The sequence below is a fragment of the Pelodiscus sinensis genome, chromosome 6 (assembly GCF_052426305.1).
Source record: "Pelodiscus sinensis isolate ZL-2025 chromosome 6, ASM5242630v1, whole genome shotgun sequence".
NCBI lineage: Eukaryota > Metazoa > Chordata > Testudines > Trionychidae > Pelodiscus > Pelodiscus sinensis.
In genome coordinates this window covers 118,946,871-118,973,873 of record NC_143057.1, presented here as the reverse complement: position 1 = coordinate 118,973,873, position 27,003 = coordinate 118,946,871, and the positions used below count along the sequence as shown (strand labels likewise).

At 44.1% G+C, this 27,003-nt stretch overlaps 1 protein-coding gene and 1 long non-coding RNA gene across 8 annotated transcripts in view; one reads left to right on the top strand and one right to left on the bottom strand.

Moving 5' to 3' along the window:
- ST8SIA5 (ST8 alpha-N-acetyl-neuraminide alpha-2,8-sialyltransferase 5) overlaps positions 1–27,003 on the bottom strand; it is a 230,207-nt gene that overhangs the window by 178,266 nt on the left and 24,938 nt on the right. For 5 of the 7 annotated variants that reach the window (XR_016349963.1, XR_016349959.1, XR_016349964.1 and 2 more), the window contains exon 2: positions 17,252–17,954. Coding sequence is in view for 1 of the 7 variants with exons in the window: in XM_075932719.2 (XP_075788834.2) it covers positions 17,252–17,382 (131 nt within the window). In the remaining 6 variants the exon portion in view is untranslated. Of the gene's footprint in view, positions 1–17,251; positions 17,955–20,711; positions 20,821–22,539; positions 22,606–27,003 lie in introns of all 7 variants that reach the window. The other 2 variants (XR_016349960.1, XR_016349961.1) reach the window with 2 other exon arrangements.
- On the top strand, positions 179–20,862 carry LOC142829992 (uncharacterized). The gene is made up of 3 exons (XR_012904993.2): positions 179–340; positions 1,632–1,679; positions 20,725–20,862. It is a non-coding gene; the product is annotated as an uncharacterized LOC142829992 (long non-coding RNA).

Genomic DNA, 27,003 nt, shown 5'->3' with positions numbered 1-27,003 from the left:
ACCTTCCAAAGTGAAAACAGGAATATTTAGCCAGTGCAAAAGTATATGCTGAATAACCATGAAATAGGGATCTAAAATCCAGTTAAGTTAACCAGATAATTATGTTTAATGGGCTAGAGCGGCCCTGGCTGAGCTAGAGTGGCTCTCCCTCCCCTCCTCCCCCCCCTCCCCGTAACCGAGCTGGATTGCGCTCTTCCCCCACCAGCTCAGTCACGGGTTGCTCCAGCTGGGCTGAAGTGACCCCAACCACGGTGGGCCCGGGGCTGGAGCAAAAGAACACTTCACAAATCAGCATTAGTGATTTTGTTGCTTATTGTCTTAGTGACTGGAATGGGAAAAGGTAAGATAAGTCACTGGGTCTGAAAGGTGCAACAAGGGAGAAATGAAATGGGGGGAGGGGGAAGGAAGGAAAAACAAAGAGAGGAAAAGAAACAAGAAAAGAGGGTGGGGAATGAAGAGGAAGTGAAGGCAGAAATAGTGGCCTGAAGCAGGGTTGCCTGGCCTCCACGGACCCAGAGCGGGAGGAACCCTTCACAGAGCCCTTTTGGTGGAGCCAGGCCATACTCACCCCTCCCACCAGAAATCAGTGGGTAGGACAGGAAATATAAAAGATGATTCTGAAGGCTCAGTTGGGATACTTACCGCTGGAGAAGCTTCCTATTTGCTCCCCAGCTGGGAGACTGCTGCCAACCCCGGTGCAGCTGGGTACTGGCCAAAGCCGCTGGAGCTGTACACCGACCTGACCACGGAGAAGTTGCCACCACTACCCCAGGCCTACTATCTGGGCGATCTGAACTAGCCTCTGCAGGGCCAAGTGCACCCCAAGGGGGAGGTCAGAAGGGGTCTAAAAGCAGTCGACCTCAGTCTCACTGCAGCACCATCTGTGGAAGTCAGCGTGTTGTGACCCAGTGGCCAATCCCTGCTGACACAGTGAAGTGGGTGGGCCTGCACTCCCTGGGGTGGCAGTTTTCCCCTTTTGAGGCCAAGGAGCCAGCAATTGGCCATGAGCCAGAGCCAAGATGCCTGAAACCAGAGGCAACTTGTGAGGAAGATGCCAAAGGGGGCACTGGCAAGGTCCCCCCGCCCCAGTCCAGGGAAGGTCTGGAACAACCTCCCTCCTCCCAAGCTCTGCCTCTCCCCACCCGTTCTCCATCCCTGTCCCACCCTTGCTCCACCTCTATCCTGCCTCTTCCCCCAACAGAGGTGGAACAGGGGACTAGTGAGGCCGGAGGGCCAGCACTGGCAAAAAAAGTCTACCACCCCACCTGCACCCATAACCCTGTTATAATTTGGGCCTTTCCACCATCCCCTAGCAAAGAGTTCCACAGGTTGACAATGAAGAAATATTTTTTTTTGTTGTTGTTTTACATCTGCTGCCTATAAATTTCATTGGTTGAACCTCTTGTGGTATATTAATGAAGGAGCAAATATCATTTCCTTATTCTATTTTTCCACACCATTCATGATTTTCTAGACCTCTAATATATCTCCCCACCTTTTAGTCATTTCTTTTCCTAGTTTAAATGTCCCAGTCTTGTTAATCTCTCCTCATATGGAAGCTGTTCCCTACCCCTAATCATTTCTGTTTTCTATTCTGTGCCAATTCCAAATCCAATATATCTTTTTTTTAGATGGGGAGACCAGATCGGCATGCATTATTCAAGATGTGAGGCAATATGGTATTTTCTGTCTTCTTATCTATTCCTTTCCTAATGATTCCCAATATTCTGTTAGCCTTTTAGACTGCCACTGCACATTTAGAAGATGCTTTCAGGGAACTATCCACAATGACTCTAAGATCACTCGAGTGGTAACAGCTATTTTAGACCCCATTATTTTTGTATGTATAGTTAGGATTATATTTTTCCATGTGCTTTACTTTGTATTAATCAATACTGAATTCCCTCTGCCCTTGTGCTGCCTAGTCATCTAGTTTTATAAGATACCTCTGCAACCCTTTACAGTCAGCTTTGGGACTTTACTATTTTGAGTAGTTTTCTATCATCTGCAAATTTTGTCACCTCACTATTTACCCCTTTTCCAGGATCATTTGAGTAAGTTGAACAGAAGTGGTCCAAATGCAGCTCCCTGGAACACCCCACTATTTACTCATGATCATCTAATGATCCTTCAATTGTAAGGTTGCCAAGTGTTCGGTTTTGAACCGGTCAGTCCAGTATTTGAGCTTTCTGTTCGGGAAACGAATTGAGAAAATATAACTGAGAAAATATAAATGTCTGGTATTTTCTAAATAAGATGTAATGTAGATTGTGATGTAATGTGAAGTGTATCCAGTATTTTTGGTGAAACCATTTGGCAACCCTCAACTGCTTGAATGCTCAGCCTTTTGCTGTCTTAATCACACTGCCTCCCTCTGTTTATAAACAAATTTCCTGCCCCAAACCCAGGAGCAAGTTGTAGTTAAGAGCTGCCTCCGGAGCTAATGTCTGTGCTATAAGCAGACCTTAAATATGAAATGCAGGGGTTCAGGCTTTGGGAGAGGGGAGAGTACAGACCCTTTCAGGCCCCTCCCACAAACGGTGCCCTTGGAAACTCTCTCTCAAGCAGTGCTGTGTCTCTTCTCTCTTTCCCAGGCGACATGACCAGAGGCTGCCTGAGAGTGATGTGATATAATCCTTTGCTCCTCCTTCTCCTCCATGGTGTGCACATGACCCTAATGCACCCCCACACATCACCTATGCCTAAACCCCTTGCTGCTTGGTCTAAACAAAATTTTTGTTGCCCTGCACTGACTGATGGCCAGCAAACTTTATAACTATTTGCTGCTCAATTCTGACTACAGCCCCAAGACAGAGACCCACTGCCCCACCCTCTTTGAAGGCCTGGGCTACCTACCTGCTTGTCTGCTCGACCCTGAATACATGCCCGGGCTGTAGTTTCTTGCTGTGCCACTAATTCCCCACAGGAGGTGACACCCCCATATGTAGTGAGGTGGACTGATCTCCCACAGACTCTGAGTGGAAGGAACCCCACTGCTTGTAGGCCTACCCTGAACCACTACAGAGCCTAAATCTTCATTGGGACAGAGAATAAGCTATTCAAAAACAGCCTCCTAAGATAAGTCTACACTTTTCAGGGCCTGCAGTTGATAGATTTATGACCATAAAATACCATTTACCTTTAAATGAGCACATTTGCGCACTGCATGATGTTGAACATGACAATAAAAATTTCAAACAACAATGATAATTAAGACCTTAGTTACCACATCAATGCCATATCTTGCCCTTAATTTTTGTGAAAAATCTCTTTGATATGAGAGGCTGTGGCTTGAGGGGGGTGCATGATCCTAATTTAGATGCCAGTTCACAGGCGATAATTAACTATGGAGTTTGATCCTCCCGACAGAATGAGTTTCACAAACTTGCACTAGGAAGTACTCACAAGTCAGTTCCCTTAAACAAAGAAGACTTGAAGTTTTCAGACCAGCAAATGTCAATAGCAACGTTTTGGCGTTAATCAGTAGCTACAAGGAATGAGCCAGCGTGTGGTTGAATGAACACTGAAGTAATGTGAAAATAATGGGAAAACAGAAAATTAACCCGGCTGCATAACTCCAGAGGGCCCATCAAGAGTGAAGTCAGAAACAGTAGGGAGCCTAGCAAAAGGCCCCTTGCAAAAATCCAGACAAGAAACAACTATTGCTTCAGCTGAGGTTTTAGTAGCAGCTGATCCCACACATGATCTGGTGAGGGGTAACACTGAAGAAAGAAGAAAATCCTTCCCCTGACAGCATGAGAAATCATTATGTTTCATACTTCTTCCAATGTCCTTCTCTCTCTCTCTCTCTTCCCACCCCCTTTCACTGTCTTTACTCTCTTCATTCTTACCTTCACTCCTTGCTTATCTTCTACATGCATCTTATCCCCTATTCAAGGCAGAATTATCTAGTAGTCAGACACTGACAATGGAAACCAGAGAGCTCTGCCATGGACTCACTTGTAGCCTGAGGAAAGTCACTTAACCTCTCTGTACCTCAGTTTCCAAGAATTTAAAATGGGAATCATAAAATCTACCCTGCAGGGAGCAGGGTTGGTGAGTCAATCATTAATGTTCATAATATGCCCTTTGAAAGGTGGAACTTGTATTCCTGGCTCATTAACAGATTCCCCATGTGATCTTAGATAAGTCACGTGGTTGATCGTTCTGACTTCTGTCCCACATCTGTAAATTAAGAAGAATGCCTGCCTAGTTCACAAGGCTGCTGTGAGGATAAACTCATTAATGACTGGGCTGCTTGAATACTGTGGAGATAAGGGTTAAAGAAAAAACCATGGAAATAAATAAGGGAGAAGGACTTTCTTGAAGGGGTGGATTGAAGCAGATTTAGAGAAGTGATTATTCCCCTTATTCGGCATCGGTGAAGCCATATGTGAATTACTGCATCCAATTCTGGGATGTGGACTCATTGGTGAGAGTCCAGCAGAGGCAACAAAAAATAGATTAGAGGACTGGAGCACATGACTTAGGAGGCGAGGTGACAGATTTGCATTTATTTAGTCGACAGAAGAAAAGAGTGAAAGGGGATTTGACAGCAGACTTCAACTTCCTGAAGAGGGGTTTCCAAAGAGGCTGGAGAGAGGTTGTTCACAGTAGTGACGGATGGCAGAACAAGGAGCAATGGTCTCAAGCTACTGTGGGGGAGGTCTAGGTTGGATATTATGAAAAACTATTTCACTAGGAGGGTGGGGAAGCACTGGAATGGGTTTCCTAGAGAGGTGGTAGAATCTCCATCCCTAGACATTTTTAAGTCCCACCTTAATAAAGCCCTGGCTGGGATGATTTAGCTGAGATTGGTCCTGCTTTTAGCATGGGTTGGAATTGATGACCTCCTGAGGTCTCTTCCAACCTGATGGCTGTGTCTACACTGGGCCACTTATTCCGGAAAAGCAGTCGCTTTTCCGGAATAAGCTGCGAGCTGTCTACACTGGCCCCTTGAATTTCCGGAAAAGCACTGACGATCTACTGTAAGAAATCAGCTGCTTTTCCAGAAAAACTATGCTGCTCCCGCTCGGGCAAAAGTCCTTTTTCCGGAAAACTGTTCCGGAAAAGGGCCAGTGTAGACAGCCCAGTAATGTTTTCCGGAAAAAAGCCCTGATCGCGAAAATGACAATCGGGGCTTTTTTCTGGAAAAGCACGTCTACATTGGCCACGGACGCTTTTCCGGAAAAAGGGCTTTTCTGGAAAAGCATCGTGCCAATGTAGATGCTCTTTTTCCGGAAATACTTAGAACGGAAAACTGTTCCGTTTTAAGCATTTCCGGAAAAAGGTGCCAGTGTAGACACAGCCTATATGTCTACGAAGTGGGAGAGAAAGGGAATTTTGCTAGATGGGAGGATAGAATGGTAAAAGATGAAGAATGGAGAGTGAAGACAGGAGACAATGGAGACAGCAACAAGGTAAGAGAATTGGGAGGTGAGCAAAGATCAAGATTTGCTTTTCATATGGGGCAATTTTGTTGTGTGTGATACCCTGTATCACATTCGCTTAGTTTCTCATTGTGCTTGTGTTGGGGAAGGGAAGCTATCAGAGGAGCTTGGAAATAATTTAATTCCTAGAAGATCAGAGAATCACAGAATACTATAATTGGTAGGGACCTTGAGAGATCGAATCCAGTGCACTGCCCTCACAACAGCACCGTTTTAGATCATCCCTGACAGATGCCTCTTTAACCAGCTCTTAAATAGCTCCAGTGATGGAGATTTCACACCTCCCTAGGCACTTTATTCCAGTGTTTAATAATCCTGACAAGAAGTTTTTCCCAATGTCCAACTTAAACCTCTCTTGCTGCAACTTAAGCCCATTGCTTCTTGTCCTATCATCAGAAGCCAAGGAGAATAATCTTTCTCCCTCCTCCTTGAAACACCCTTATTATATATGTGAAAACATCTATCATGTCCCTTCTCAGTCTTCTCTTTTCTAAATGAAACAGGCCCAAGTCTTTCAGTCTTTCCTCATAGGTCATGTTTTCTAGACCTTTAATAATTTTTCTTGCTTTTCTCTGGACCTTCTCCAATTTCTCCACATCTTCCTTCAAATGTGGTGCCCAGAACTGGACACAAAACTCCAACTGGGGCCTAATCAGTGCAAAGTAGAGCAGAAGAATTACTCCTTGTGTCTTGCTCACAACACTCCGGTTAATGCATCCCAGAATCATGTTGGCTTTTTTTGCAACAGTGTCACACTGTTGATTCATGTTTAACTTGTAGTCCACTATGACCCCTAGATCCCTTTCTGCAGTACTCCTCCCTAGACAGTCACTTCCCATTCTATATGTGGTTAATTATTAGGGACATGTTCTCTCAAACCACAACTGTACGAACCACAAGGAAATCCCATGTAGTGCATTGACAGAGTCCCCAAATGCATGGAGGTCTCACACAGAGGTTTCCACTTGCTCGAAAGGATAACAAAGGTACCATTTAAATTCAGCCTAATCCCCTGCTCCTACGAAATTTGAGCCATACCGATAGGCTCTTTTCCCACCCTCCATGCATAAAAGAAGACGGTGTGAGCTGTTCCTGGCACCAGCAGGACAAACCAAGCACTTGGTTGCCCAAGGTTTTCAGGTGGGCCCTGAGAAATGCTGGCCATGATCACCACTGTTCTTACGAAAATGTGTTGAGCCTTGCAAGTGTGCAAGCAGAGTAGACTGGGCCTGACTTTTACAGTTTTATCTGCAAGGAATAATTTGGGCTAATGTGAAACTTAAAAAGAGAAAGTGTGAGGACAGTGAATGTCAAGGTAGAAAATTACTGAGGCATAAGGGAAAGGCTGAATGGACTAGAATGGTTTCAAGCAGCAGAGGGCAAGGATGTGCTGGGGAAATGGGAAGCTAAATCCACAGTATGCCTAAGGGTTCTATGGGCTACTGAGCAATAAGTGCCCTCGAAATAGAAAATAAAAAAGGCCATGCAAAAAGCAATCAAGGATAAGATAAAGCCATAATTAAAGTAAAAATTACAAAGCTTTATACATGGATTAGGACTGGCCAGATCCCTGAGTAAAGTAAAACAGTTTAAAGACATTCAGGAAAATAAAACCAGGTCAAGAAGAAAAGGAAGTTGCCTGTGCAAGGAGAATATCTGTACCTGTAACGGGGGAGACGAGTGACTATTGATCTCTGTTATGTGACAGGGGCATTAACTTTAGGTCCAGTTCCTAGTCACTTGACCTGCATGAGGGTGAGAAAGGCTAATATTCCTGTCACACAGTGATTGCTGCTCCAATGGGCAGTGTGGCCCAGATCTTCAAAGCAATTTAGGTGCCTAACTTTCAATGATTTCGATTACGATCTGGGCCTACAAGCCCCCACAGTATTGTCAATTCCCTGCCTTCAGAAAATCACAAGTGCCTCAAAATTAAGAGCTTCAGAGGTGTAGCCAAGTTAGTCTAACTGGAAAAAACACAAAAAATAGTCTTGCAGCACCATAAAGACTAACAAAACATGTAGATGGTATCATGCATTTCTATGGGCACAACCCACTTCACAGATGTGGATTGCGCCCACAGAAGCGCATGATAACATCTACATGTTTTGTTAAGTCTTTAAGGTGCTGCTAGACTATTCATTGTTTAAGTTTTTCAAAATTAAGAGACTGGCTTCAAGATCGGAAGAAAAGAATAGATGTGGGTTCTTTTTCATTGCCAACTGGTATCTGAGCACAGTGTCCATGTTTTCAAACTTTTCTCTGCCACCATGAGAATGAGCAGCTCCATATTTTTCCTTCAGTGAAAGCTGAGATTTCTGCATAATCACTCGCCTGCAAGGAACAGGCTTTCAGGAAAAAAGCCTAATGCAGTGAGACGCATGAAAAAATTACACAAGTTGGCAATACTGGTTAACATTGACAACCAATATATTCCCTCTAATCTTTTCCATCCATGAGAGGATTTTTTCCCATCCATGTGCAAAATAATGTTTTAATGTGCACCGAGACAGATGCAAATGTGCACCATCAATAGAAACAAAAAACTCAGTTAATTATCTAGGCAGCATTTGATTCTCTTCTAAGTGGCCGCTCAAGCACACAACTTATCGGGTTGTTGGCAACCCCACACATCCAAATATAAACATGAAGCGAATGTAGGGTGGGCTGTGGGGGGCAGGGATGAGGGGAGAGAGAGAGGGACTAGTAATAAGAGGGCAGAATGGAGAGGGGCCAAATGACAGCAGTCCAACCACAAGGATCAGGACAGGGTCAGTGAATCCTGCACTTTTGCAAGTGCGGTGAAGAGCGATTTTTGACCCTGTCCACACACAGTGCGGTGAGACAACTTCCAGCTAAAGGCTCAAAATATACATTTTAATTTTTTTCTCTATTTTTGAAAATATATATATTATTTTAAGCCACTGTCATGATACTAGGAGGGCTTAGCTAATGGTTTTTGAATGCTTGGGAGCTCCAATATAGTAGCACCAGACTGCCATTAGTTACATGCCTGCAACTCCAGCTGGCTTCAGCCAGGTTTGCAGGCAAACAACAAAGAATGGGCAGAATTTTCCCATATTTATACAGCCCTTCAGTTTCAGTTTTTACAAAATGTTGCCAACATTTCCCAAGTTCTACAAAAGCTACTATTTGGTTTTGAAGGTTTGCCTGAATTTTAAACCACTCCAATACATGAATATACTGATTATGTTGAGAAAACACAATACCTGACACTAGCTAGATGTTATTTCTGTTAATAACAAATTAGTCTGAGAGCATGTCTACTGTGGCAGGGTGCTAGTCAGGATGCCTTTAGTCAGTTCCGGCCACTCCAGCCCCAATGAAGGGGAACAGATTGAGGCTGGGTGAATAGCTGTGTGCCTGCCTGGTAACTGACTGTACCTGCCAGCTTCATTAGCCCAGAGCTACAAAGGCTGGGAGGAAGCCAGAGAAGGGAGGAGGGGAATCAGACAGGCCAGCTTCCTACTCTATTGCTGGGCAGGCCTGTTGTAGACAAAGTAGCCGTGAAACTGTATTTATTTGGGAATTGGTGAAACCTACCAAAAATAAAGAGCGTAGGTGTTGCAACAAACTGAAGTGTCCATGACTCATTGAAGGGGGGGCCCAAGGAACCAAATACCTGGGGGCGCAGTGTGAGCCCCATTACAGTGCAGTACAAAATTAAAGTTGACTGCCATGGTAATTACATCACGTGTATGTGTGTGTGTGTGTGTGTGTGTGTGTGTGTGCGCTTTGCTCCTTGTGTCAGCAGCATACATTCTCACCAGGAACACTTGCACCAACTGAACAGTGTGGGGCATTCTGGGATAGCGACTCTACACGGCTTGTGGAGGTGAAGTTAAATCCGGAGAGCCAGGGGGCCCACAAGCTTGGCAGGCCCCTAGGCAAGGTGAGAGGCCCTGCTCCCAGAAGCGGTGGGACATCGGGCAGCGGGGGTAGGGCTGGGGCAGCCAGCCCTCAAAGCCACTCAGAGCGCACCGCACCACACCCTCTCCCAGCCCACAGAGTCTCCTGGAGCGGTGGGAGCATCCTGTGCAGCACTCCGGTGGCGATTTAAAGGGGCCTGAATGCAGTTTGCCGCCAGTACTGTAGGACTGGCGGCAGCAGCCAGGAGGGCCCTTTTGAATCTCCAGGCAAAGAGGGCAACTACCTTCTTTGCCCTCATCGTTAGCGGGCCTAGTAGAGTGGGCCAGCCACATCAGCAGGAGCAAAATATTAATGTATTTATAGAGTGAGGTCAAGATAAGCATCCACCCAACTCTGTAGCATGAGACCAAGGCCCAGGATAAACCTGAGGCTGTCTGGTAAAGTAAGGCAATCCAGGCTGCTGATTGGGGGGAGGGCAAAAGGAACAGCTGCCCCAGGGCCCTGCAATTTAAAAGGGCCTAGTGCTCCCAGCTGCCACTGCATGAAACTGATTTTACTTTTCTCTGTGTGATCCTTTGTTTCTGTCCTGATGTTCCCCCAATATTAAACCTGCTGCTATCCAGAAAGAGGTGCACTTAATTCTTTGCACCCATTTTCATTGTCATTTAAAAAAAATAAACAAACACTGATCAATTCAATTTTACACAAAGTAAAAAATCAAAAGTGAAGGAAAGGCCTGGCAGATTTATTAAGAAAAGGACAGAAGAGGAGCCATTTGAGTGGACACAGGATTGACTTTGAAAACAAGAGCAGAAGCAGTTAACAGACACAGCAGGGACCTACTGGAGTATGATAAGGAAAAGAAGTTGGTTTTCATTTGTTCCCTATGTTACTCAATAAGCTGAAGATCTGAGCATGCCTCCAGGTATCAAAATGCGCTGCTGTAACAAAGCTGTAGTTGCCAGTGTATAAAGAAAAAGACCCAAAAGTGAAATTACTTTAAAGGTCATGGGTAGGTACTGTGAGTGGTTATGCAGTTAGGCAATGCACTGTGTAAGATAATAGGCTGTTGATTTACTTTATTTATAGCCCTATCAGGACAGTACACTGAACAGAAGAAGGTTCGGAAGAGTGACCCTCATCCCAGTACAGCCAGTGAGAATTTTGCCACTGACTCCAACGGGAGCAGGATTTCACCCGAAGACGGGCACAGCTGTACTGAGGTCTTTCTGCTTTTATCTCCTTTTTAACAGCAAACAGGGACTGATGAGTCAGAAAAAACACTGGACCACGCCACTAGTTAGCAGGGGCAGAATTTTTTGCTTTGTGACATTTTCACAGGAAAAATTAAGTTGTGCCTGACAAAGAAGCTGTGAAGATGTGCAGATTTATGCAGAGTTTTAACATGTGATTCAGGGACTTGTGATGCCTCTTTCTTTAGTTGGTGCATGAAGGAGGAAGCATTACGTAATGCATGAATGAAAAGGTGGTATGGGGAATGCCCACAGGAAATGACTTTTGAGGAAGTTCCACACAGCCCACCTGCCATAGTCTACCCTGTTCGACTTTGCTCCTTGGACTGTGCCCTTCACTGTGATATTTGAGCACTTAGAACACAGTTGTAGAATCATCCATTGTTTGGTAACCAATTGGTAACCATCTGGAGTTCACCAACCAATTGGATTTCACCATTTTTAAATGAGCAAGTAACTAACATCCCATCAGCAGAGAATAGAGTACTTCCGCAGCAGCAAGGCTATCATGAAAATGGAGTTTTCACTTATATTCTACTTCCGTATACACAGCTACTTATAACTTTGAAAAGGAAAGATGCCGTTTTTAGTAACCAATCACATAAAATCACTGCTACAGGATGATTGTAAAATGAGACCATTTTTGTGATAATACTTTTTTACTTATCTAGCAACTTTCACACAAGGTTCACAAAGCAATTTAGAAAAGGGGCAAAGTATTATTATCCCACAATGTCAGCATTCTTCAGCATAATTATGCTAGTTTCCTGTGTTTGTTTTCTGCCCCAACGTATTTTTTTCCCCAAGATGCATAACGATTGATTAGGCTGATATTCATAGAAAGTAGATCTCTGAAAGCACAAAATTATTTCCCCCTTACCGTATTTTCTCTCATGCTTTGCTCAAAAAGGTCTCCAACTTAGTGAATTGTTTGAGCATCAGAAATTAAGTTTTTCATCTGTCAGAAATTGTTCAGATACTTTCTTTAAGCTCAGATAACTCAAACAGCTTTGTTTTGAAACTTAATAGTAATACTTAACCCGTGTTCCCTGTAAGCTGTGTATTTGTGCAGCTGTTCAGGAGAGATCCAAATTCTGCCCAGCCGATTAGCAGAGAACACACACTAGGTTTGTGTTTCTAGTGATGGTGCACAATGAAAGAAATGTATTCCGCACATGGATGAATAAACATCTGTACGTTGGATGTAAAAGATTAGAGGGAACGTTGTAGTTAGCCCTTCCTTACTGCATTCCATCTACAAAATACTTTACAGATGTTACTTAATTCATTACAAACTAAAGCACTTTGTAATTTCACAGAGCTGTGAATGAGAAGTGCTTACGTCCCAGCTGAAGATCTGGGGTTTGAAATGATGATAACGATGGAATCATGATAGCTGCAGAACAAATCAGTGTAGCTCCAGTGATGGAATTTATTTTTCAAGTAGGAATAAGAAATCCTCCGGAAAAGGCTTTATTTTCCAGAGAATAACGTCTAGACTGGCGCTTTTCTCCAGCTTTTCCCCAAGCCGGAAAAAAGCGGCAGCCATGTTAAATGCAAATCCCGCGGGGGATATTTAAATCCCCCGCGGAATTTGCAATTGCGATGTGCTACATTTCCGGAAGGGATGCCAGTGTAGACACAGCCTAAGAGTTAGGTTGACTTAACTATTGCACTCATCCGTGTGGATTTTTCACACTGCTGAACGGCACAACTGAGTCAACCTAACTTTTTAGGGAATACTTGGCCTTAAAAAATACAGTGGGACAGAACTGCGTAACTTAAAGCGAAAAACTAACTAACATGTAAAACTTTGTTGCGCCCTCCTGCAATCTCCAATGTCATAGCAGAACGTTGTTTCACATCCCAATAGGTAATTTGCAAGGAGCCTGTGATGTAGGATGTTAGTTGGCAGTATTTCATTTTACCAAGGAAATATTTCCCTTCTGGCTAGGAAAGTTCTCTAGTGGACAGAGATCTGACACATTCATTGAGTTCAAGCAGGTCAATCCATTTCTCGGTTTCACTTTTCCAGATTTCACAGATGTGCATAATAATTTCCTCATGTGGGTGCCGTGAGAGGTAGGAAACTGATGTTAGAGTTGTAGTCCTGGGATGCAAGAGACTAGAGGTGTGTCAATGATGGTGTAGTCTTACATTAAGAGTGTGATTTTTTTAAATACTAGGTGCCAGTATCTACATGAAGGTGAGATTTTATGTGAACTTAGAATGCAGAAAGCCTTTAGTGCACACTCTCTGAATGGGAAAACTGACTGTTACTTGTTCACCAGATGGTTGTTCACTCATGTTCTTTAATAAACTTTAAACATTATTCTGGTTAGCTGCATACAGTTCAGAGGGCCAAATCTGGTCCTGCATTTGAGCCCCGCTCAGTGAGGAAATCAGGACATTCGAGGGCTGGCATCTGGTGGAATCTATGCCATGGGCAGGCCCAGCTTTAGGGAAAGGCGAGCAAGGCAGTTGCCTTGGGCCCTGCACCTTCAGGACCCCGCGCTACCCGGTGCCCGCCCACTCACTGCCCTGGCTGGAAGCCGCCCGGTCACATGGTGCAACCAACCACAACATGCTGCCTTGGTCCCGGCAAACTCTTTGGTTGGGCCTGGCCACAGGCTGAGGGGTGATAACAGGTGGCCCCTTTCGACATCTTGACAGGAGTGGGGAGTTCACCACACACACTAGGAGAAGGTCCTACCAGCCTCTTAATGAGCTCTGCTTGGAACTCACAAAGGGGCCGGATCTCAGCTGAGAATCAGACTCAAAATGAAAAGAAATACCAATGCCCAGTGTTGAATCAACAGCACAAACACAGAGCAAGCTGTTGTTCTGGATACAGATAAGAATCCCCAGGATTTAACCTACTTCAGCCGCTCAAGGGAAGGGCATTTTTAATCATATCACATAAACCCTGCAATAAAAATAATTACCCCAGAGATCAGTATTAAAGAAGCCTAATTGAGTCTGACGTTATCACCCTTCTACTAGGATTTCATAGCCTCCGCTCCCACCTGGACCTGCTGCCAGACCCTTTCTGGTTTGAAATTTTCCAACATTTGGTTAGACTTTAACAGGATCATGTAAGATACGTGGCTGAACCTTGCTTGCCTTAGTGGCGCAAGCAGATCCATTGCCCTTAATGGAACTACCTTGGGGATTACAGTGAGCAGGATGTGGCCTTCAAATATTTTAGTAAGAAATGGGGAGGGGGGAAAGGAGGCAAGAAGGGGCTATTACTTAGCATATGCCTGGTTTTTGTGTCTGCAGGTCTGATCCAGAGCCTGTTGAGGTCCACAGGAATTTTTCCGTAGATATATCAGGGATCTCTGGATCAGGCCTAAGAGCTCACATCATGTCCCATTCTTCTTTGACATTCTCCCAGGACTCTGTTCCTTCCTGTCACCATCTCTGAGCCAAAGCTCACAGTTCCTGTTTGGGCAAAAACTTCCACTGTGTGCAATGGGAATTCAGCCCAAGTAAGGACTGCCAGAGCTGGCTGCTTGATGTTAATCCATGCACCTGTTTTCCTGCCCCCCACCTCCTGTTTATGTTACTAGAATTTCAGCATCTTGAGAGGGGGGAGGAAAAGAAGGGAGGGCTCCTGGCGTAAATCTGAACCATCCCTTGCATCTCTGTGAGCAGAGGTTACCTCTCACTGAGTTCCTCCCATGTTGTGTGACCTCTTCCCTCACCAAGTCTATCTACCATTGCTCCACAGGGAAGGGGCTTTGGGAGCAGGACCATGGGTGGAGCACAGAACTGGCTAGGCTCCATGTGGAGATCCATACAGCTGGGAGCGGAGTTAACTTCCTCTGCTCCCTTCAGTATATGCTACCATGCTTACACCCTATGGGTCGCAAATATGGGTCGCCATTACATTTCAAAAGGGTGGCCGAGTGTCTCCCCAGGTGGCTCTACCCTCCCTCCTCATCCTGTTTTTGAATTGCTTTGGGTCACCAGGTCTTCCTGGATTGTCAAAATGGGTCCCCATCTGGTAAGGGTTGCGAACCACTGGCCTAGGAGCTGCAGGGACATGCCAGCCACCTAAAGGAGCAGGACGGGACAGGCAAGCCTGCCTTAGCCTGGCTGCGCCACCAGACTTAGCGACCAAAAACATCCCCAGATTCTTTTGCAGCCATCGGGCCCAATTCTGGGAGACTTCGACAACACCAGGAGACTTGGCAGCCCTAGTGGGGGGGGGGGATGCAGTATATTTCCTCTACACACTGCTGTGGGGAGTGTGCAGTGTAGATGTACCCTCCGTCAGTTCAGCCCTACAAACCCTTCCTGCCTGGCAGGCCCCTTCCAATTCCTACCGGCCTCTCGCCAAGATGACTCGATCTGGCCCTAGTTTATATTTATGCTTGAAAGAATCATACACTTAGTCAGAGTAATTCGGGTCAAGCTCTAGGCTTCCCCAACTACTCTGGGGAATTTCTTTCTGCTACCTTGGGAAAAGCACAGGCGGCCTGTTAGTGCGGCACACAGTGAGTCCTAGCGCAGGCTGTCGTAAAGCCAGCAGCATATTGAATCATAGTGAGGAACTTGGCCTCATGTTCAGCCAGCGTCCTCAAGCTCCAGTTTGGCAGGCAGGGCTGCAACTATAAATATCCCACTTCCTCCTCATAAAGATATTATTAACCCACCCCCCCATCTCAAGAGTGTTATCAGGAGGCGCAAGATATAAAGGATCGGACCAACTTTTAAGCCTGAGCAATGAAGAACATGGTGCAGGAGGACTGTAATGAGAGAAGCTAAGCTAAGGATACCAGCGAATGGCCCAGTGAGCAAACCACTGGAGAGCTGTACTTTTATTTACTCGCTGATGGCTGAGAATAGAAGACAGCTTCCAAAAACTTACATTTTTTCAATGTCTGGTGCATTTACCCAAATAGCGTAAACAACTGCCAGGCCACAAGCATAATTCACTGCAGAACAGTGAGGAAGTAACAAACATCACAGTGACTATCCTTCCCTCTACTAGCTAAGGGCTTGATCCCACCAGGTGCTGGGTTTCCTGACTTCACTGGAAGATGAGGACCCTCACCCCACCTTAATACGGTGTCCTGAGTACTTTCTCCCACACACTGAAATAAAATGTTAATGTGGCATTGGGGGGGACAAATACTATTATTAAAAACCAAAGAAACAAACCACTAGAAGCCTCAGCTAAGCTTAACATGAGTATTTCACTAGGAGGGTGGTGAAGCCCTGGAATGGGTTATCTAGGGAGCTAGGGGAATCTCCATCCCTAGAGATTTTTAAGTCCCACCTTGACAAAGCCCTGGCTGGGATGATTTAGTTGGGAGTGGTCTTGCTTCTAGCAGGGGTTAGGTCTTGATGACCTCCTGAGGTCTCTTCCAACCCTGTGATTCTATGTGCTAACCTATGCTTACAAAACTTGTGGCATCTTGTTGCTTCAGTTTTTGTGAGAGCAATCACCAGAGCGGGACGGACTAAAACAACAGAAGCAGTTTCTCTTAGCAAGTTAGAACTTGAGTCAAGTTTTGACCTTTCTTGCATCCTTTGCAACCCCACTGAAATCAGAGAAACACAACATATAAATCAGGACAGAGTTTAGCTGAAAGAGAACATTCGGCAGATGAATTTTAGGTGCATTGACTCACTGTAATTCGGTTTGTTTTAATGTGGTTATTTTTCTACATTATTCACTCACATTTAGGGTTTGATTTTTCCACTGCCCTGCCCCTTCTGTTATTGTTGCATCTGTGTGAGAGGAAATTTCTCATCTGGTAATGTTTAAAATGCACTTTGCATATACAAATGATTACTGAAGATGCAAGGCAGGGGAGAAGCAAACCATTAATCTCTTCTTGCCAGTTACTCTTAAAATTAAAATATAAAAACACCCGTAGCAGTCACATGTTATTGAAGCGCGGTTGCTTAGATTAGTGTAGTAGGAATATTACCCTTTATAAATCAAACCACCACAAATATTTTTAAATAGATCCTTCAAGGTTCAGATAAACACTTGGCACTCCCAGCTGGTGTTTTGTCGTGACATGAACAGGAAACATCAAATGAAACGCACCATTTTCAGGCAGAAGACTGGTGTGATTTTGGGGAGACACCACCAATTCAGTCACCCTATCCTTCTCCCAAATGAACACAAATACTGGTCATGGACCAACAAACTGAGCCTTTTGTCATGCCGACCACTCACACTGCTATAGCCATGTATGTTTCTGGGAATACATTTGCATTTATTTCACAAAAGCATTAAACTTCTATAACCAAAGCGCTGTCCCACTTCATTCTTCCCAGTCAGTTTTGCCCTGGCACACGTAGAGTGACAGAACTATGTGGCCTAGTATACATGGTATCAATCAAGGCAAATTTTGGTACCTTGTGTCTGATCGTCAGCTAGTGTAAGCCAGCATAGGTCCTGCAAAGTCAGCAAAACTACTGATTTGTACCAACGGAACATTTCAAATACTTACACTTCATCTCTTACCTAGCGGCCGCTTTTGTTAATAAGCCCAAAAAATTGCTACCGTGGCCAGACCCGTTCCCCCACACTTCTTGCCAGGATATTCATGCTCTTAGTGCGCGACTGGATTCCCGTTTGCACCAGTGGCCACAATTCTGTCTGCTGAGCTAGAACTTCAGCTACCCCCTTACCTCTTGAGATAGTTTCTCCCATACAGGATCTGCTGCAGCAAAGTGACCACAGCAAAGGCGCAGATGAAGATGAAGAACAAAGTTCTGTTTCCCAGCAAGTCCCTGCTTGAGGAGGGGTCACTGTATCCCATCCTTGAGAAAAAGCTTCCTTAAGCTTGGTTGGGTAGAATTCAGTCCATTGGAGCGTTCATGCTCCTTTCACTGGAAGGCAGCAGGGCACATTTGCTAGCTTTTCTGTGAGGAATCCAAGGACAACGTATCCCATTGTTCAGTCCTCCTGCCCTCGTCTTGCCCCTTTTGGTCAACTAAAGAACTGTGCGCAATCGCTCGTTTCCACTGTAAAGTTTCCAGGAGCATCTGATGTGGGGAACATCTAAAAATCATCTATTCATAGCGCTCTCAGGCAGAGCAGTTTGTGCTGGGTGAGAGGCAGTCTGCAGCCTCTCTCCAAAACCCGCTGCTAACAATTATCTACTTCAGTCCCGTTTTGATATTCCAGATGGGAGACGCTGCAAATAAAATAGAAAAACTGCAGCCAGTGGAAAACAGAGGGCTCCCGCAACCTGCTTCGGCAGCACATAGTCATCAGCTCTTCTTTGCTTCTGCTCAGTGATTCCAGCAAAATGCACTTGGAGGGAGACGTGACTGGGGTATACTATTATCGAGCGAGTGTGTAATGATCATGAGGATTTCATTCAGCCCCCTGCAAAAAAACAGCAGCAGCAATCCAGTTAGGCAATCATCAAAAGCTGCATTTTATTTAACAAGGGGAGGGGTAGATAATGCCTTTGATACGGTAACGTTCGCATACAGCATGCAGTGCCTTCAGTCACTGCTGCTCTCTATTTGGGTTTCTATGTTTTTTCCTGGTTATTCCTCCAGAGTAAGCATAAGCAAGGTCACTGTGCATCTCTTCAAGGACAGAGCTCTCCGTTCCTGCCTGCTGATTTATTGCAGGCTTTGGGTAGCCTCACAACCGCAGATGGGAATATTGACTTTCAATGCAATCTTGAAGCACTATTCATTTAAAGAGATAAATATGCCGATTGTTCCCCTACCATGAACAGTTCTCTTGTTATAGGGTAAAATAGCAAGACCTTGTCTGCAGCCATAGGTGACTGGTGCCTGCAGGGGGAGAGGGAGCAGGGAGGGCCATGAGGGGGCACCCCATTTAGCACTTAATTTTGGCAGGGGCACAGCATGGGGGAGGGGGTGCACCTCCCAAGTGCTACCAGGAGTCACTTACGTCTACAGCCTTTAGAATGGATATTGAGCATTCTAGTTGCTGGCAGGGGAGTGATCCTGCTTTCATCAGAGTCAATGGGAATTTTGTCACTGTTTTCAGAGGAAGCAGGAACAGATCCTGAAAACATTGACCTATCAAAGCTTTATCCACAAATACAATAGCTCAGTTGGGAGGTCATGTTACCTTCATAACACATGGGGGAGAGGGGGAGAGAATCTTCGGGAAAAAATTGCGAAGTCCTTTGTAAAACAAGAATTTAATATGAATAAACCTGCAAACCATTAAATCAATGTCCAGCGTGCCTTTATTCCAGCTGTTCAAACCAACATGCCCAATCCTGGATGGCGTCAGAGCTGGCACTGTGCCGGGGTGGGGGTAAACATAGCACCAGGAGCAAGCAGCAGTACAGGTAGCATAAAGCTATCTGCCTCAGGGCTATTCCTTGGGATTATACAGAGCCATTTTAGGGCAAGGCACATAGATTCATACAATTAGGTTGTCCCTCCACCCCAGTCAATGTTCCCATGTGGGATGTTAGTGAAAGACATAGTTGTTACAATCTAGGTCTTGTCTGAAGTGCCTTTCTATACTGACAAGTAGTTTTCTAGAAATGGGACAGCAGGGTCATGTTCAATCTCTCTCATTGACTCTACCAAAACACGATCCATTTATGAAACAGAAAAACACCATCTTGTTAACGGTCAGCCTAGCAAATTCAGCTGAAAGTCCAGATCTGCTCTTAGAACCATAAACAATTAGGTTTAGAAGGGACACTGAAGGTCATCTGGTCCAACCCCCTACTCAAAGCAGGACCAACCCCAACTAAATCATCCCAGCCAGGACTTTGACAAGCCTGGCCTTAAAAACCACTAGGGATGGAGATTCCACCACTTCCCTAGGAAACTCATTCCAGTGCTTCACCAACCTTCAAGGGAAATAGTTTTTCCTAATATCCAACCTAGACCTCCCCCACTGTAACTTGAGACCAATGCTCCTCGTTCTGCCATCTGTCACCTCTGAGAATAGCTTCTCTCCATCCTCTTTGGAATCTCCCTTCCGGTCATTGAAGGCTGGTATCAAATCCCCCCTCGCTCTTCTCTTCTGCAGACTAATTAAGCCCAAATCCCTCAGCCTGTCCTCATAAGTCATGTGCTCCAGCCCCCTAATCATTTTCATTGCCCTCCGCTGGACCCTCTCCAATTGGTCCACATCCTTTCTGTAGCGGCAGCTCACACTTCACCACCACGAAAGATTTGGCATTCAGTACACAAGGCCCAATCTCTTTAGTTTAAAATTCTTTCATGATGCACAAGGTGCCATTCAGTCCAGTACACTTTCCCACAGCTGTACTGAAATATCAGTGGGAGGAAACAAAGTCAAAACTTCATTTAGTGAATGCAGTAATTATTAGGGTGTAAACTCTCTGGACCAAGAACCAACTTTATCCTGAATTGATACAACATCAATTCAGTGGTGTGGAGAGGGCCGATAAAGAAAAGTTATTTATTAGTTCCCTAAATAGAAGAACTAGAGGACACCAAATGAAATTAATGGATAGCAGGTTTAAAACTAATAAAAGAAAGTTCTTCTTCACACAGCATGTAGTCAACCTGTGGAACTCCTTGCCAGAGGAGGCTGTGAAGGCTAGGACTATAATAGAGTTTAAAGAGAAGCTAGATAATTTCGTGGAGGTTAGGTCCATAAAAGGCTATTACCAGGGGATAAAATGGTGTCCTTGGCCTCTGCTTGTCAGAGGCTGGAGAGGGATGGCAGGAGACAAATCGCTGATCATTGTCTTCGGTCCATCTGGGGCACCTGGTGCTGGCCACTGTCAGACAGGATACTGGGCTAGATGGACCTTTGGTCTGACCCAGTACAGCCGTTCTTATGTTCTTATGTTCTATGTTCTAACATCAACCACCATTAGGTCCAGACTAGTGTTCCCTCTAAGCTGCTCATCAGCACAGCTTCACAAGCGATTAATCAGCCCTGCCCAGTCAGTCAGCTCTGTACATGTCTAATTAATCACCCAAGAAGCTGTGCTGCCAAGCAGCTTAGCGGGAACACTGGTCCAGACCATGGCATCTAAGCACGGTCACAATCCAAATAAATAGATTAATACAGTGAAAGCTTTCTTATCCAACATGCATGGGGAATAAGGGTTTCCGGTGAATTGAATATGCCGGATAACAAAGCTTATTGCTCTGTCCTCACCCTTTACTGGCAGATCCAGCTCCTGGAAGTGAAAGGCATGATGAGGAGGGAGGAGGCCCCTGATGATGATGTCAGCAAGCAGATCCAGCTGTCAGAAGCCCTGCAACAGCTGGGGAGACAGGCAGGAGTCAGGAGCAGGTGTGGATGGGAGCAATGCTGGTTCAAGTTTTCTGGTTAATGGAGTTTGCTGGCTAACAATGCTTTCACGGCAATATTAATAAACTAAGATTTTATTACAAATTCACATGGGAGTGACTATTGTCCTCTGTTCATTTTCACCCTTTAAAGCAAATTAGCCACTTACTTTGGTCAGAAAAATTAATAAGAATGTATTCGTTCATATCACACTGAGAGGAATGGACACACTGACGGCTGCATAATGAAACCCAGCCACAGTGGGATTCCCGTCTGCCATAGTTTGCACCCATGGAACTGAATATGGTCCTTCTAAAGATGTAAGCCCTTAAGTGCATATAATATGACAGTTGTTTTATACCAAGATCCCCTGTGAGTTCCTTCACGTCTAGCTGGGATCTAGCTAGCATGCTGTCCCTGTTCAGCAGTAATGGAAGGGAACAGCCTGAGTTCCAGGCTCAGAGACCATATGATAGGATATGGACAGATCTGCCTATGGAACTTAAAGGAAAGACTCTGAAAGGCATAAAAGAGGGGGAGGTGCTCATCTCCGCTTGACTTTGATGTGGAGTTGGGTGTCAAATGGTTCTTTTGTACCTTTGAAATTTTTGACTAAGAATCCTGGTTCTCTTTGGAGCAAATGCTGCTCTGTTACACTTAAATATGACTACTGACTACACCACATGTACCAGAGCAGAATTTGGACACAGATGTATTTTAAGGGCTAATGTATCTCAACACCAACCAGTGAGGTGATACCCTGTGATCCTACAGATCTTACAGTGAGTAGCATTAGAATAAAAATCACCCTATAACATATTGCACTGTCCCAAACTGGTTAGCTGCAACAACTCTCTCTCCCCTTAGTGTCAACATGTGCACCACCATCCTGAGAAGTTTGGATACCGGTGTTTTGCCCCCTTCATTTGCTGAATCAGAGTTAACTAGAAAATGTGACACTTGAGGACAACGTGTGAATTTTTTACATTCCCAGAAGAATTATGTCCCTGAAGCAGTGACCAGAGTATGAGGAAATATCTAAAAAAGTGAAATGTTTCCTGTAACAAGTATAATCTTGCGCTAATAGGCTGTGTCTACATAGGCATGATTTTGCGCAAAAGCACCCGCTTTTGCGCAAAAACATGTTGCCTATCTACACTGGCGGGGAGTTCTTGCACAAGAACAGTGATGTTCTAATGTGTGAAATCAGTGCTTCTTGTGCAAGAACTATGATGCTCCCGCTCAGGAATAAGCCCTCTTGCGCAACTATTCTTGCGCAAGAGGCCAGTGTAGACAGGCAACATGAATTTCTTGCGCAAGAAAGCCCGATGGCTAAAATGGCCATCAGAGCTTTCTTGCGCAAGAGAGCATCTACACTGGCATGGATGCTTTTGCGCAAAAGCACATGCCAGTGTAGATGCTCTCTTGCGCAAATACTTGAACGCAAAAACTCTTGCGTTAAAAGTATTTGCGCAAAATCTTGCCAATGTAGATGTAGCCATACTGTCCCCAGTAATATGTATAAAGGAAATTTATACTCATTGTCTTCAAACCAGCACTACAATGTATCAGAGAAAACAGAAGAAGAAAGGTCATAGTAGGTGAGATCAAAGATCATCTAGTACCCTGTCTTCCCACCATGGCTAATGCCAGGTGCCGCAAGGGAATGAACAGAATAGAAAATTATCATCACCTGTTGCCCATTCCCAGGTTCTGGCAAAACAGAGGCTAGAGACACTATCCCTGAAGAAACACCTCTCTGCAAGAACCAAGAAATACAAAATCAATTATCACATTTTCAAATGCGCCTGCAATATTTGCTGGAGCATCCACGTAGGTGCAAAAAAACCCCAACACACGTGTATGGCACGATTGCCCATTAGCACTCTTTGTTTCAGAGAGGCCCCTTGAAAATCTGGCTTTTCATATGTGACCATTTTTCTAATCTTCCTACTCCTGGGATGAGTCAAATTAAACAGATTTTTTTTAATTATTTTAAACTAGATGGGAGCAAGCATCTGACACAGAAATTGGCTATTAGGGATGCAAGATGGGGTCACAGTACTTTGCATCATGTATATCACTGGAAATAAAAGCCATGTTGCATGCAACAGTGTTTTTGGAGGGCTATAGTGTGATCTAGACTATGCCACATTAGCTAGGCATGGGATAGTCTACTTAATGTTTCCCAGCCAAAAAACAGGCATGCAGGAAACCTCTCTCACGACACGGATATGGATAAACACATGCAACACAATACTGCAGCACAGACAGCGCAATGTTGCAACGTGTAAGAGTCAGGAATATAACAATACTTTGTCAGGCAAACATTGCTCTAAAAATTCAGTCTCCTAGTGCTTTACTGACACAAATTAATAAAACCCCAAAATACCCCTATAAAATTGGTATGCATTTGATTTCCATTTTACAATACAGTAGGTGAAACTGAGACCCAGAGAGGTTGTCACTTGCCCAAGGTTGCAAAGTGAGTCAGTGCTGGAGCTTGGAAAGAGCCCAGGAGTTCGGATTCTCAATCCAGTACTCTAATATTTCCTTCTTCCAATTAAATTGCTGGGCTATCTAATTCCGTGAAACCCCCCACTTATCTGATGTTAAAAACTACAAATATTGTGGCAAAATCACACCTCTTGTAATTCTAGGTACACACCACTCTGATGCCTATACATACTATTAGGCTGCAAGAGGCAGCCTCTCTCTCTCACACATACTGCTGGCCCATATTGTGGTATGTGACATGTTTGCTAAATATGGTCAGGGATAATCCATTGTGAAAAATTCTTTCAGATTACACAGTAAGACTCTGGGTTCCTTAGCACAAACATGAATGTGCTTCAGACAATGACATAGAGAGCCCATTGTTTGCTTAGAAGCCAGAATGAAGCAAAATTGAATTAACCAAAAAAATAGTGATATCTAATCCCCAAAACTGGGGGAGATCTTCATTGAAAGCTGGTTCTGTGAGCCTGAAGTCTGCAAGCCCACACTACGCAATGAGAGAGATATTTGTAAAAGGACAGAAACTGGTAAGAATCCTATTGGTGAACCAAAATTTCCCTTTCTTCATCAGACATCATAAAGTAAATTGGTAAATTGCAGCATATTTCTGAGTGCAAACAGGACTGGAAGATCCACACTCTCTAGTCTGCCTTTTGATTTTAGTGGGTCTATATTTGTAGAGCTCATTGAGGATTTTTGTATCCATCCCTCTACCAAATCTTTAACTCATAGGGTATGTCTACACTTGCACTCTAGTTCAAACTAGAGATGCAAATACAGGCATTCAAAATTGCTAATGAAGCGGGAATTTAAATATCCCACTTTTCATTAGCATGATCTCGCCGGTGCGCTAGTTCGAATCACAGCTGATTCAAACCAGGAAATGAGCGCCGGGACGCAGTAGTTCAAACCAAACCCCTTGGTTTGAACTAATGATACTCCTCATTTTTTTGTAGGAGTTACTCCATTTTTTTTATTTTAAATCAAATTAAAGGAAATTTCTAACCAAAAGGTCATTTTAAACTAATATATATATATATATATATATATTATATATATATATGGAAATGTTTAATTTCCAATATATCAAAACAAGATGTCAATTTTTCCTCAGATTTTTTCTGGGGGCAGGGAGGTGTCACAAAATGTAACCTGATTCTGTCCTGCCCTGAAATGTTTACATACCACTTCCTTCCTGTGATAGAAATGTAGCTGTGTTAGTCTGGGGTAGCTGAAGCAAAATGCAGGACAATGTAGCACTTTAAAGACTAACAAGATGGTTTATTAGATGATGAGCTTTCGTGGGCCAGACCCACTTCCTCAGATCAAATAGTGGAAGAAAATAGTCACAACCATATATACCAAAGGATACAATTAAAAAAAATGAACACATATGAAAAGGACAAATCACATTTCAGAACAGGAGGGGGATGCGGGGGGGGGGGGGGAAGAAGGAAGGTAAGTGTCTGTGAATGATGATATTAGAGGTGGGGAGAGTGGGACGTCTGTGAGCTAATGGTATTAGAGGTGATAACTGGGGAAGCTATCTTGGTAATGAGTAAGAATCATAGTCTCCTATAGACAACCACCTAACCTCAAGATGATTCTTACCAACAACCACAGGACATACCACACTAATACCAACCCTGGTACCTTCCCTTGCAACAAACCCCGTTGCCAGCTTTGTCCACATATTCATTCTGCTGATACCATTATTGGACCTAACCAAGTGAGTTATAAGATCAAGAACACATATTCCTGCGCATCCAGAAATATAATTTATGCTATCATGTGCCGAAAGTGTCCGTCTGCTATGTACATTGGACAAACGTCTCAGACACTTCGCCAAAGGACTAATGCCCACAAAACAGATATCAGACAAGATCACAAAGAAAAACCAGTTTCTTGCCATTTTAACCAGAAAGGACACTCTCTCAATGACTTAATCACCTGCATTCTGCTACAAAGACCTTTTACATCTGCACTTGAAAGAGAATCCTCTGAACTGTCATTCATGTTAAAATTCGACACTCTCCGGGAAGGAATGAACAAATACGCAAACTATCTTACCCATTACCAAGATAGCTTCCCCAATTATCACCTCTAATACCATTAGCTCACAGACGTCCCACTCTCCCCACCTCTAATATCATCATTCACAGACACTTACCTTCCTTCCTCCTCCCGCCCCCCCCTCCCCCTCCTGTTCTGAAATGTGATTTGTCCTTTTCATATGTGTTCATTTTTTTAAATTGTATCCTTTGGTATATATGGCTGTGACTATTTTCTTCCACTATTTGATCTGAGGAAGTGGGTCTGGCCCACGAAAGCTCATTATCTAAGAAACCATCTTGTTAGTCTTTAAAGTGCTACATTGTCCTGCATTTTGCTTCCACTTCCTTCCGGTTATTAAATACTTTCCCACTCATATAGCACCTTGTAAATGTAGCTCTTTAAGTACTTCACAGAGCTAGGCATTATAAATTGCCATGTGGCCAATAGAAAACAAAGGAGATAAAGGTAAGCGTGATAAAATCTCATATAAATTATGTGTTACAAATAAGAAAAGCCACTTTTATATTAAATCATATGATTCAGTTCTTGAACTTATGAAGTCCTACTGATATGGACCTAACCTTTGCAAAATGGCTGGGACTTACGACGCCTCTGGTTTTGGGATTCCAACTTGGGTCGCAATAAAGGCCTGATTTTCAGAATGACTTCTCAAGATGGGCTCTCAAAAAATTGTGCCACCCAAAATTTCTAGCTGCTGATGAAACTTTAGGCCACAGAGCCTGATTTCTACAACCCTGACTACCCGCAGCGCCAAATGGAGTCAGTGAGAGCTGCTGATACGCACCATCTCAGAAAAATCTGACCCTTGTTACTTACACAGCACTGACATAGATTACAAAATACTGGTCCCATTCAGGTTTTGCATGGCAGCCCCAAGATTTGGCTCAAAAGAAAAGCCATGAGCCATTGCATGAGACACTGAATGTTCCTGATGTTTCAGAACGCCAGGATCTTGCTCCTGCTCTCTACTGCGTACAACCACAGCAGGATCAGCAGCACTAGGTTTAATCCTGGTGGTACTGGAATCAATAGCCAAACTCCCATTGACTTCATTGGGCCAGGATTTCACTGCTCTGGTCAATTTCGGGTGATGTGCCTGAGGTTTGCTTTTCCATTAGGTACAGTATTACTAGTATGCTGAGCAGGAATCTCCTGGACTAAGAAGAGGGACTACTGCTAGAACCACACCTCGTCTAAGAGCAAAATGCCCTTTGTGTATTTGTTTTATTGTTATTGTAAATGTGCTTCTCCTTGCATATGCATGTGTGTTGTTGTAGCAATGACATATTTCAATCAGAAGGATAGATATACCTAAACCACAACATGGAAGGATAGATTTAGCTGACAAGAACAACTAAGATTTGGACTTGGAAAACACTCTGCTATGACAGTGAACAACAATACCTGATAAGCGGATGGGGGAGAAATAGTAGTTTCTTTTCTCCCTTTTTACAGATTCCTCTGTATTGCCGATGAAGTAATTGAATTATCTGATAACAATCTGATGTTGTACAGTTATGCACGAGAGAGAAGAAGAGATCAGAAATGATGGGAAAAGTCACCA